Genomic DNA, 12812 nt, shown 5'->3' with positions numbered 1-12812 from the left:
ACATTAATATACTCCCTTCAAATTCATTTTGATGGTACACTGACTTGTAAAAACGCGAATGGCTTCGGTCATCGTGGTTTTTCATAAAGTTGAATTAAGTTGCAATAATATGACAGTTGAAATAAAACGATTGCTTCTTTTGTAGCGTCCACGTTATTAATGAGTCATGAAGATTATAGTGAAGTTAGTAACCAGGGGGAGCATCAAATGAAAAATACAACGGCCTGGTCTCTGGTTCCTGAGACTGAGAAAATCAATATGTGGATCAGTAATTGCTGATTGTGGCGGGGCATCACAAGCACTGCCCGCTCGGTCCACACCACTTGCCCGAACACAGTTTGGAACGCAAGCGTTAATGTCGAGCCCTGAGTCTCAGGTGGACTTTGATGTGAATTGTTATGTGTAAAAAAGTTCTCATTTTCTTACAGCGTAGTCACATTCCAGGTCGAAACTTTCACAGAAGCTGTGTAAAGCCTGAAAACGCATGTCGAGCCTTTTTTCCATTTGCATAAACGGCACTGAAGGACCAAAAATATGTAAACCGGACTACAGATGACTGAAATGACTAGAAGATCTTAAACCCAAATTATATTTGATTCAAGCGGGTGACACAAGCTTTGAAAGATGAAAAAGTCTTTGTATTGGATTTATGACAACTTATCACATTCACCCTCATCTCTTCATTTATCTGAGGGTGCATATGAATGAGAGTGTTTCTGCATTATCACATCGGTATTTTCCACACTGGAAAATACCGACACTTTTTTCACCAAAAGGTACTTTTGCGTAACCAGCTTCCACAGAATGTCACAGCATTTAGGTTTGTTCTTACCTGTACTGCACAACCATCATGTTCTGCTCTCCACAGTGTCTGGCACAGCGTATATACCTCATCCAGCTGGACTTGCTGGGATCATTACCGTCGATAAAGTGCTGTAACGTCCCCTCTGCATCATAGATCTGCGACACACAAAGGTACAGGATCAGAGTTGAAAGCAGCACACAGAGGTGCATTCAAATGTTGGTACCCTTTCACGAAAATCTCTTCTCTATAATAACTTTAAAACGGACAAAAGTAAAAGAAAACAATGTTAAAAAATACAAAACTGACTGCTTTTAATTTTATTTTAATTTATAATTTTAATTAAAATTGGCTAAAAGACTGTTTACAGCAGTGGTTCTCAATCCCGGTCCTCAAGGACAAACGTTTTCCAACTAGTCCACCACGACCCACTGCTGATTACCTGAATCAGGTGTGTTCGGTTCCTATAAATTTAGCCAGGTTTTGGAAAGAATCCCAAAGTGACATCTTGTACTGGTAAATGTAATAAAGTCTGAACCCTGACACCATTACAGCATTCTCGTTGTTTAAAACAAAAAAGGGGACAGTTTATGAAACAGTTTAGTTTCAATGGTTGCACCGATATTAAAACAGCTAAAATAGTAATAGCCCGTTCATCATGGCGGCTAATTTGCAATTCAAACTCCTAAAAGCTTTTAAACAAACATCCAATCAGAAAACACTAGCTGATATAGACACTGGGAGCGATAGCTTGCGTTTACTGCAGCATAGTTAATATTAGAAGCATTATGTTAACAGCTGCAAACAAGAGTCGTATGAACTGCTAACGTTAAGCTATCAGGTGAGTTACGTTATGACGCTTGAGGTTTTCCGTCCTGTGTAGCAGCAGACACGACTACTCCTATTAATATGAAATTTTCTTTACTTTCATCCCGTGAGGGCTTCTATAGTCATCGCACAGTATTAAAAAAAATAATTAAATTAAAAAAAAAACAGCGCTAAAACAGCGCTAACGCTAGCTAACCTGTAGTTCTCTGCTGTTTAATCGGTGCCATTACACACAGCCAGCTCACTCAGTCGCCCTACTGGTCAATACTGACCACACTTTCAACCTTTCTGGCTCCACAACTGATCATTATGTACATGGGATACTCATCCAGCACAGCTAAAACTAATTGCGGACTGTAAATTGCTGAAACACATCCAGATGCTCCAACCTTTCAAATCACAAACTTCCAACAGAAAAAAAAAAAAAACGCCCTTTACTTTTGTTTCTCTCCGCATTACTGAATCACTCCATTGTAAATCTGTTCCACCAAGGCCCACTAGCACAATAAATATCAATACATTGTGAAAATGTAAAATAAAAAGCTCTCTTAAGGTCACATTTCTATCAGAATGCAACCGCAAGGGGACACGAGCCAGTGTCTTCAGACAGTCCCAAGTCTGGATAAATGCAGAGGGTTGTGTCAGGAAGAGCATTCGACGTAAAACACATGCCAAATCAAAAAATGCGAATCATGACTTTCACACCGAAAATGACTTCCATACTTCCATAACGACTTCCACTGGTGCTGTTGACCGACAGAGTACCAGGGGATCTCTCTCAGATCTTGGAGAGTGAGAGGATGCTGAGGACTGGAAGAGAAGTGTACTGGTGCCCATTTTTAAGCACAAGGGAGATGAGCAGAGCTGTAGCAACTACAGAGGAGTAAAGCTGATGAGTCAAACAATGAAGTTGTGGGAAAGAGTCGTGGAAGCTCGGCTAAGGGCAGAGGTGAGTATTTGTGAGCAGCAATATGGTTTCATGCCTAGAAAGAGTCCAACAGATGCAGTATTTGCTTTGAGGAGGCTGATGGAGAAGTACAGAAAATGTCAGAGGGAGTATGACAGGGTGCAGAGAGAGGAGCTGTGGTATTGTATGAGGACGTCTGGAGCGGCAGAGAAGTATGTTAGAGTGGTGCAGGACATGTATGAGAGCTGCAAGACCGTGGTGAGGTGCTGTAGGTGTGACAGAGGAGTTCAAGGTGGAGGTGGGTCTGCATCAAGGATCGGCTCTGAGCCCCTTCTTGTTTGCTCTGTTGATGGACAGACTGACAGATGAGGTTATACAGGAATCTCCATGGACTATGATGTTTGCAGATGACATTGTGATTTGTAGTGAGAGCAGGGAGCAGGTGGAGGAAAATCTAGAGAGGTGGAGGTTTGCTCTGGAAAACAGAGGAATGAAGCTTAGCCGCAGTAAGACAGAATACATGTGTGTGAATGAGAGGGACCCAGGTGGAACGGTGAGGTTACAGGGAGCAGAGGTGAAGAAGGTGCAGGACTTTAAGTACTTAGGGTCAACGGTGTGTTGAGGTTCTCTTTGGGGACCGACGAAGATAGACAGGATCAGGATAATTTTATCCAGGTCCCGAGCCTGGATTAAATGGGAGGGTTGTGGTGGGAGGGGCTTCCGGCATAAAATCTAACGCAAAATCAATGTGCGGAACACTTTCTGCTGTCGCGACCCCTGAAGGGACAAGCTGAAAGCCATTGATTCCACGGATCATAACAAATAGGGACAAAGCTTTAAATCAAGAGAGGGTCATAATGCTGAACACGTGTAGTCATCTGGATGCCACGGCACTAAAAATATAAGATATGAAATAACTGTTATATCACATGCTGAAATAAAAGAGTAGAATGGGAGGCAGAGCCTTTAGCTATCAAGCCCCTCTTCTTTGGAACCAGGTAGTGTCCCCGGCTTTGGAGCTGTGCGTTTTCCAGTGTGCAGCTACTCGTCCTAACAGCCTGTATAATGTTTTTGTTGTTGCTTTTTGTTTCTCTCTCCACTTTCCACTCACCCCAACCGGTCAAGGCAGGTTTCTTCCGTTAAAGGGAGTTTTTCCCTCTGCATTGTTGCATATGGCTTGTTCAAGGGGGAATTGTTGGGTTGCCTCTACATACTTGTGTAGTCTGGACTTTATTACGTAAAGTGCCTTGAGATGACTTTGTTGTAAATTGCCGCTATATAAATAAAGTTAAATTGAATTGATTTGAAGATTTGTCCCTGAAAATATTTACTCCCATGCATTAGTACAGGGCCTTTTTTTAAAATGGAAAATATATAACATTCAGTTAAGATTTTATGGTAGCTGTTCAAACATGAGGTTAAATGAATTATAAGTCCTGCAGGGATATTTTTGGTAGAACAAAGTCAAACATTTGTATATTTATAGACATTTATCCCATAACTGTGCATCCTGTTTCAGTTTAAGTGCAGAAACTTTCTTACGAATGAACCCTTGCAACTGAAAATGATTCCAAGTCTGACACTTGCTGTTCACAGAAAAAGAAATAACTCCAGGTAATTTGAAGTGTTTCAAACAAGCCTCAGCAACAAATCATTAGCTTCCTATCTGGAGTCAGGCTGAAGCTGTGATGATTACAGGCCCGCTGGGTGTTAAACGTTACACAAACCTGAATTTACACCGGCTTAAAAGCCTCACGGCTCCGTCTGCCAACGTCTCCGCTGTTAAAACAAAAATACTTTAAAACAAGGCACAAGATCCTGAAACATAAACTAAATAAGTCTATTCGGGGAGAAGGACGTACTGTAGAGGTCATTTTGCCAGTCTCCCGGAGTCAGACAAGTGCAGTAAGATTTAAAGTGTGTATCGTCTCCATCGCGTCCACGTGAAAGATTAAACTCAGGAACTTTCGGATCACATTCCCCTGAGAATTATGGTTTTTCACTTTACTGACCTCATGACCTCTCCTCTGGTTCCACCTTCAGGACAAACTTGCATGTGAGAATCGGATTCAGAATCCGACTAAGTGTATTGGCAAGTAGGACTTTATATAGAAGGTGTGAATGCTTTAAGATCTGCACAGAAAAACAGGGATGCAATAATGTGGCGCAGGATTAGTTATGTCAGAGGGTGGAGCTGGGCCTTGCTCATGAGGCCAAAAGCAGATGGGAATTGACTGTTCCTCTGGTGTGAGCTTTTGGTCCTGATGGACCACAGCCTTATGCCAAAGGGGAGTTTCCCCACTCAATTCCGAGTCCTAGAGTCACGCTGGACCTGAAGCGATGGCAGACTGCAGTCGACCCCAGTCTCCGCCGAATGAACGGCAGGCTGCAGTCTGCTGCAGTCAGCGTACCCAGACTCAGTGATGGCAGCGTAGACCTTCACCATTGTCCACTGACAGGTTGAGCTTCCTGCCACACGAAGTGCGTCCTCTGCTGCGTGTCCCTTGTTAGGCAGCTGATGTTCTGCTGGAGGTTTCTTTAGGGTCATTGGAGAACCAGGGGGTGGTGAAAAAAACAAAAAACGAAGGAAGCAGATACTGATCTGAACTGATCACATTTCTCTAGTGAAAGGTGGACTGCTACCGAGCACGCTCACACTTAACCGTCACAAGGGATTTGAATGGCAGTGTCTTTATGGAGGCTTAAGAATAAAAGGGAAAAACCACGTTGAAGTGCAGCCTTGTGTGCCACCGAACACCCTGGCAGCTTCGGGAACACATTTTTCTCTGCGCAATGTTGTGTTCTACTCCACGCTGTCACAGTTAAAGAGAGTTTAATCCCCGTCCAACATATAAAAACAGAACTCAAATATTGGCAGCATGGAAGTTTGAAGAGCTTGAGAACAAAAGCAGCTTTGAACTTTTAAGTACTTTTAAATACTAATTTCACTTTCAAATACTAATTTTAATCATGTGTACTTTGAGGTCAATTACTAGATACTTTTCATATTCCGATGTCCATGTCTTTTCTCTTATGGGGTTAACCTAAGTTTGTGGATGGGCCAATCCACCTAATAACTTTTGCTGCAGGGACCGGCAGTCAGAGTTCACAGGCTTGTGGACAGTCAGCGGCCGGGGGTTTATCCGGGACAGCCAGGGGGCTCAGTGTGTTATCGAGAAACACGTCGACAATGATTCGTCCTGCGTGCAAACATTTACTGTTGGTAATTAAAGGCAAAATATGGACGCTCGGCTGCCAGTCTGGTCAGATGAGTCTGACTTTACAGGAGGCCCCAACAACACCCTTCCAAAGTAAGACCGGAGCCTATTTATACTTCAAAAGTCCAAAACGTTGTGTACTGTAGCTTCCAAGTACATTTTACTGATGATACAGTAGTTTTACTACAAGTATTACTGGCCCTTTTACTGCTAACAGAGTATGAGGGAGGCAGTCAATCAGTTAATAAGCAGTTGATCATTAACTGCAGGTTCATTTGTTTGAATCCCAGTGTAATTTTATTGCCCGTCCCTAAAACATAAAGAGAAATGCAAAACAAATCTCAAGTCTTCCCAGCTAACAGGACTCAGCGAGCAGCTAAAAGGAGTCGGCATCCTCCAGCGACTGTCTGAGTGTCTTTATTATTAATCTATAGCTCCATCCGTCCGTGGTTGTGCAGCGTGACTGTATTGAGGAGGAGTGGAGTGTGTTTATAAGGTGATGACCTGAGCCAATAGCTGCTGTCCATACAGCCAACAAACGATCAATGGTGTAAGTGACTGTATGAGTCATTCATTATTCTCTACATGTAAACACTTTAATGGTCATCACTGTCCGTTCGGACGATGTTCTGCTTTGTAATGTCATCCCCACACTTTTTTTGACTGATTCCTTTGTTTGGTTTTTTTGTCTTCACAAGAACTAATTTCTGTCTCGATGTTTTCAAATTGCAGTTTAAACCTTGATACTTGGCTTTAAGGGTAGACGGTGAAGTCTCGCTGTAGCAGCGCACACCGTTTTCCTGCAGCCCTCAAATGAAGCTGCTGCACTCTGCCGTGGTTTAAAGCTTTTGTTACTTTGCAGCCATTCGTCACCGACGTCCGTTCAAACTAATCGCTGTACGTTTAACAGCCTCCCGCGTCGTCCTGCCCCGGTTGTCTCTGCTCTGTCGTGTTTTTTACTTTCCCAAAAGCAGAGCGGACTGTCTGAATCAAAAATAATGGACTGGACTTTGTCCAGTGATGTCCAGTAACATTTGGTAAACTGTTACCCACAGTTATGGTTCAGTAGGCTACCTACTACCTACCAGCAGGGTTATTATCAATATGTGGCAACTTGGCAAAATCTCATAGTAAACAGAATAATTGACTGGAGCAAGAAAGGTCTGCACAGAGGTCGAGGTGGATCTGTGGTTGACAAAACAGTTTTTCCCTTTTGTTGGAAAAAGTTGTAAATAAAAGTTGAAATAAAATGTAAACTTTGTCCTTCTATAATCCTGCAGTGATGTGTTGGAACTAATTTTGCTGTAAAGGTTTTAAAAGCGACGATTTCACGAACAGATGTCTTCTGCCGACTGAACTCCAGCCTCTCACAGCAGCAGCTGGTTTCTAGCTCGATGCTGTTCTGTCAAAGGACGTTTTTGGACGCCTGTGTTTATCAAATCCATCGCTGCAAAATTCCATCGGCAAGACAAACGGCCAAATATAACATGTTGTTTAGCTCAACGGCTAGAAAATGTAGCAAACACTGCCAGGCTGCCGGCTTCACTTCACATCTCCGCCTGTCATTTTTCCCCCATCGGAGAACAACAATTGTGACAAAACTGGAATTTTTTTTGGGGGGGGGGGTTGCTGCTTTAGTTTGTTAGAGCTCAACAAATCATCCTTGTTTGACCTTCAGTTTGCGTGAGACAGAAGAAGCTTTCAGCACCGCACTGCTTTATATTCACACGTCACATGAGGTGCTGCTGCTGGAGGAGGCCAGGATTCACTTTACTGGAACCACAGATCCACATTTAAGTTAAGACGTGATAAGTCATATGATAATTATTGAATTATCTAAATTTCTTTTCCAAAACATTTATAGAATAATAATAAAAAGGTCTGTTGATTGATCACTTTCGATCGTTTCCACACTAAACCTAATTCAATTATACACCAAGCAACATTTTCTGTCTTTAGTACAAAGTACAAAATCTAATCAGAATTATTTTTGAAAAGCTCAAGAGGCTTCGTCTGCATCAGAAACTTCAGACACAGAGTTATTAACGTCACGTGTGTCAATCTGTCCAAATCTTTACATTTTCCTTAAGTTGAACTCATCACACCATCACATTCTGTGTGTTTGTTCAAACACACAGAGTGTGTGTGGAATTAGTGCGGATTTCTCTATTTTCCATCTGCGAACACGATAGCACATAGTTTCTCCATGGGATTCTGTGAAATTGTAATTGTTTAAAGAGAGCACAGAATTCCTGAGCACATCACTGCAGAAAGTTTATTGAAATGTGAGTATTTACGGATTTGACGGAGTCTGAAGTGGAGGACGTCAGAGAGTCTAATCTTTTTCTGCCTCCTTACGTTTACAAGAACCAGAAGACTGGAGGTAAGAGGAGAGGATTAACACACACACACACACACACACACGTCAGCCTGTGTGTGTTTGAGGAGGGTGGATTACAACGCTCTCATTCAGCCATTGATCTCTGCTCTCACTGTCCTCACACACTAAATCAACCTTTGCCCCAAACACAAGTGCTATTACTTTATTTTACTTTTAGCTTCTCGTCTTTTTGCTTATGAAAAAAAGACAAGGGGACCGAGATCCCAGCTGATGGTTCGCTTTAGAAGTCTCTTCGTTTGGGTTTTTAGAGCATTTAAAATAATAATGAAGCCCTTCAAATTGAAAACAAACCTGACTTCATTCCTGACCTGAGGTCCACAAATTCAATTTGAATAACTACTTAAGTAAAGCACTTCACTAGAAATACTGTAGTAGCACCACTTCAGAATCTTTAGGCTGAAGTACTAAGTGAATGTCCTAAATGTACTTTAGGTCTAAAAGTAGCAGTACAGTGTTTAAACACTACTGTCATTGTTACATAGTGGATTAAAAGTTTAAAAAAATAAATAAAAAAATATCCAATGCAAGTACTTTAAATTTGTACTTGCATACTATTCTTGAGGAAATGTACTTGCAAGAGATTAAATATTTACTTGTATGTTGAACACACACATTTTTGGCAGGAAGAATTCGGCACAACCTCAGGCAACAGCTGACTGTGTGTGTATGTGTGTGTGTGTGAGAGAGAGAGAGAAACAAAGTGTGTGTGAAATTTACTGACAGTGTTTTAACCTTTTGACCTTATTGTAGAGAGTAAATCTCCTTCTTGTCTGGGCCGAGCAGACTGCTACAGAGACACCCTCCACCACGTGTGTGTGTGTGTGTGTGTCTTTCCAGACAGGAATGTTGTCCGGTTATCAGCTAAAAACACTTAAGTACAGCTCTGAACCAACGCTGGCATGTAAATGGCTGCTTCACCAACAGAAGATGATGTGTGTGTGTGTGTTTGTGCGTGATGAGTGCATGTTGTAACGTGTTTATCACTGGATGCCTGACGTGTGTGTGTCAGTAAGTCACTAATGCAGCTGTGAGTTATCATGTCTCCAGGTGTTACCACACTCTCTCTCTCACACACACACACACACAGTCTGTGAAGCCTTTTAACACCAAAACATTTCTTCTTTTTTCTACTGACGCTATTACAGAGGATTTCGGTGCCAACTTTAAGTATTTTGAAATTTGAAGAAGTTCTTTTTTTTTTTTTAAATCAAGCTCAAAGTTGACTTGTTTTTCTTGTTGGAATAAAAAGACACTACGTCACCTGCAGACAGAGAATCAGTCAGCACAAAAAAAAAAAAAACTGTCCAACTGTCAGACTGTGTCTTCGTCTCTTCCTCCACAGAAAACACTCGTCTTCGTCTTTTTCAGTCTAAATCCTGTAAAACTGTTCCTGAGAGCCGATCAATGCTCGCGCGCTTCTGTTCTACAGCTAATCAATGAAACTCTACTAATTCTACTGTTATCTTCTCTCCTCATCAGCCTCCTCCTCCTCGTCCTTCGTCCCCTCCCCCTCCCCCCTCTCCTTCCTGCTTTTTCTTAATCTAACAACGACTGATCTTTAAAAGCTTTTTATCTATAAAACAGCTCTGATCATCAGCGCTGTCCACCAGCAGAAGCTTTGCACCGATACAAATAAGGTGAGCAACAGTGTCAGACTGGGCTTTTATGTTGTGCCGTTTTCCCACAGTGACTCACAGGACAAACCTCTCAGTCAGGGGAGTGATGAGAGGGAATGTGTCCGTTTTAGCTGATGTAAAAGCCAGAGGAAGGAGAAAGATTATTTTTTGAGCGCTGGAAGTGACGGCAGACAGTATTCGTTGGCCGGACTGAGAGAGAGATTGAGACTGTCCTCAACAGATAAGTAACAGATAATTGTCGTTTGTCCTTAAAACAAATTACATTTCCCAACTGATGACAATAACAGGATGCTGTTATAAGCCCATACAAACATGTTGCCTCGTTAAACTGGCAAACCACTCATTTTGGGGGTTCATCCTCCGTTTCTCCACCTTTCTATCATCTTTCTCTCCACATTGTTCTTCTTGTTGCTACTCTGCATGTTTAATCTTGTGTAACCTCACAACAGCGAAATAAAACCCAAAATAAAGACTCGGTCCTTCTCATTGTAGCTGGTATTTAGTCAAACCAAATCCGTCAGTTTTCTTAAATGCAACCAGTCCATTTGTCACCAGTGAGCCTCATAAACCACGCTGCCATCGCCTCCGTCACTGACGCCCAAGAGCAACAGTCTGGGCCTCCACCTCCAGACAGAGCTGCTTCATACTCTGAAGCGGTGTTTTCAGCGAGCCGTGAGGTGGGTCATAAATCAGAGGGGTAATAATCGTTCAGAGAAACAGATAATATTTGGATAACCGACCCTGATTCACCTCAACAGCACAAAGTTCACGCCTACAGGCGGAGCCGCTGCTTTCTCACATAACAAGGACGATCAGGGAGGAGCAGCAGAGCGTGATGCACCAACACCAGCCACGGGACAGAAGTTTTAACCTTTACAGAATCTTACCTGGTTTAACAGTAAAATAAATTAAACTAAAAAGCCACAATTTGTTTTAGAATTAGAGAAATAAGTCGGATAAATAATACAGCTGCAAATCTGTGTTCTGTGGAAATGCTGCACTAAATGAGCTCACAGAAACAATAAATGGCGCTTTCAAACCTGGGACATAAACATGTGACATGCATCCGTGTTCCCACAGCAAGCCAACACATCGCTGTGTCGCAACACACTGCCGGATTATGGTGAGACTACACACGTCGTCACACACACTCACTCTGCCTTATTCCAACACGAAGGTTCTGATGGAAAACCCCAGTCTTTGTTCTTGAACCCCTGTGGTTACCCTGCCCACAGGGTGATGTCACGCCCAGAAATGAACCAGGCTCAGCGAGTGGGTTTGAGGACACTTTTCGACATATACACAGCATTAAGAACTGAAGAAAAAGAGGAACCAGACAGACCTAAACATTCAAAACTACAAGAACCGACTTCAAACCAAACTCAGACTCTGGTTCAGACTGAAATTTACTGTGGTTCCAGGCATGTGTGCACAATTTGGATTGGGAATAAAAACGAATCCACAAACACTGTATATTTAGTCAGCCAATAAGAATGAGCACAAACGCCAGGTGTCTGTCAAGCTGGAAATTACATTTCCACGCAAAGAGCATTTCTTTAACTTTAACAGAACAACAGCCGATTAACACTTTAATCCTAACACGATGAAACAACATGATCAAAACAGATGCAATTTAGGCAAAAATAGACAAAATGACCAAAAGCAAAGCAGCTATTTTTTTTTTGAAAAATGTTTGGAAAGGTTTCAAACTCAATTTAAATTTAAAAACCTTTCTGAAAATAATAAACTGCATATTAATAGGCTAATAGTGCGTTTGCAAAGTGTGTTCAGTATCAGAAATGTCAAATAAATAACTTATTTTTAAACTAGGTCAGATAGTTAAATAGTTAGAAAAAAATAATAAATAGTTGAGGGGAGGTAAAAATTCAAATCCTTTGCAGCAATAATCTGCCTGTTTGCAACTGCTGCAAAATTCTATCATGACAAAACATGAAATATAAAAATAAACTACTTTTAATGTACATTAGAATAACATTTTATCTCTGAAATAAATGTAATTTGATTTATTTGAATTTAGGATTTGCTCAGTTCTGCCCGTGCACCTCATCTCTCTGTAAGGGGGTGGCACCTGGGGCCCACCACAATTTTGGGTGGTGGCTAGTACCACCCCAGGCCCCCCACCTCTGGCTCTGCCCCAGAATGTGAGGAGTATAGAGGGCGTCCCCCTCAAAGTGACCAGAAGCCCACTTTCTCAGTGGCCCAAAAGTAGATTAGTCCGCCACTGAAAATAGTCCCCGCTACTTCCTCCTGATTATTTGATAAATACTACAGTGACTTTGGGAAATTATCATAAGTTTTAAGACCTTAATTTAAGATGATTAGGAACCAAAGCCCTTAAAGTTGAGGGAGGCAGGGACGTGCTGAGAGACAGATGGACGCAAAGTCTTCACATCTGTTTTGACTGTTTTTTTTTTATATCTGCACCCTTGAGACTCAGATGTGAAATCCAAGCAGGAAAAACCGCCTCCAACATGTAATTTGACATAAAACCATCATCTATGACGTAACATAAGTGGTATTGTTAATGGACATCGGACCCTTTAATAAATCCCAGAATGCGGGCAGTTAGCCCACCATTAAATAATGACATCAGTCAAGAAAATATTACCGACCTTTTACTGAACGGTCTGACCACAAACCACTGAAAACACAAAGTCAATGGGAATTCTGCAGGGAACACAATGGGAATATGGACAGAGACGAGCACAGACTGAGAGAGCAGCAGCCAAAAGCTTTATCTATTTTTGATGCAAAATTCCAAGATAACGGGCACTTTGGATCCTTCAGAATCCTCATGTGTCTCATCACGATCCCGCACTAACCAAATATTGTGCTTCAAACTGTGCAGCTGTAGTTTTCCTTTTTTGTTTGGACGCGGCGCTGACAGCTCGTCCAGTCTCACATCTGACCGAAAGAAGGCTCGTGTAAAAAAAAAAACCCCGGAGGCCGGGGTCAGAGCTGCGACTTCAGGAGGTTTCTCCTGTTTTTACTGCACATT

The 12812-nt window shown here is 42.0% G+C and overlaps 1 protein-coding gene across 8 annotated transcripts in view; it reads right to left on the bottom strand.

The window, feature by feature from the left end:
* The window catches only part of prdm6 (PR domain containing 6), an 83524-nt gene that overhangs the window by 56781 nt on the left and 13931 nt on the right, over positions 1-12812 (bottom strand). For all 8 annotated transcript variants that reach the window (XM_067520690.1, XM_067520686.1, XM_067520691.1 and 5 more), the window contains exon 5: positions 833-960. In XM_067520690.1, coding sequence (XP_067376791.1) covers positions 833-960 — 128 coding nt within the window. The remainder of the gene's footprint in view (positions 1-832; positions 961-12812) is intronic.

Source organism: Channa argus, chromosome 11 (assembly GCF_033026475.1).
Source record: "Channa argus isolate prfri chromosome 11, Channa argus male v1.0, whole genome shotgun sequence".
In the NCBI taxonomy this organism is placed as follows: domain Eukaryota; kingdom Metazoa; phylum Chordata; class Actinopteri; order Anabantiformes; family Channidae; genus Channa; species Channa argus.
The sequence above is the reverse complement of the archived record's forward strand: the minus strand, read 5'-3'. Positions and strand labels throughout refer to the sequence as shown.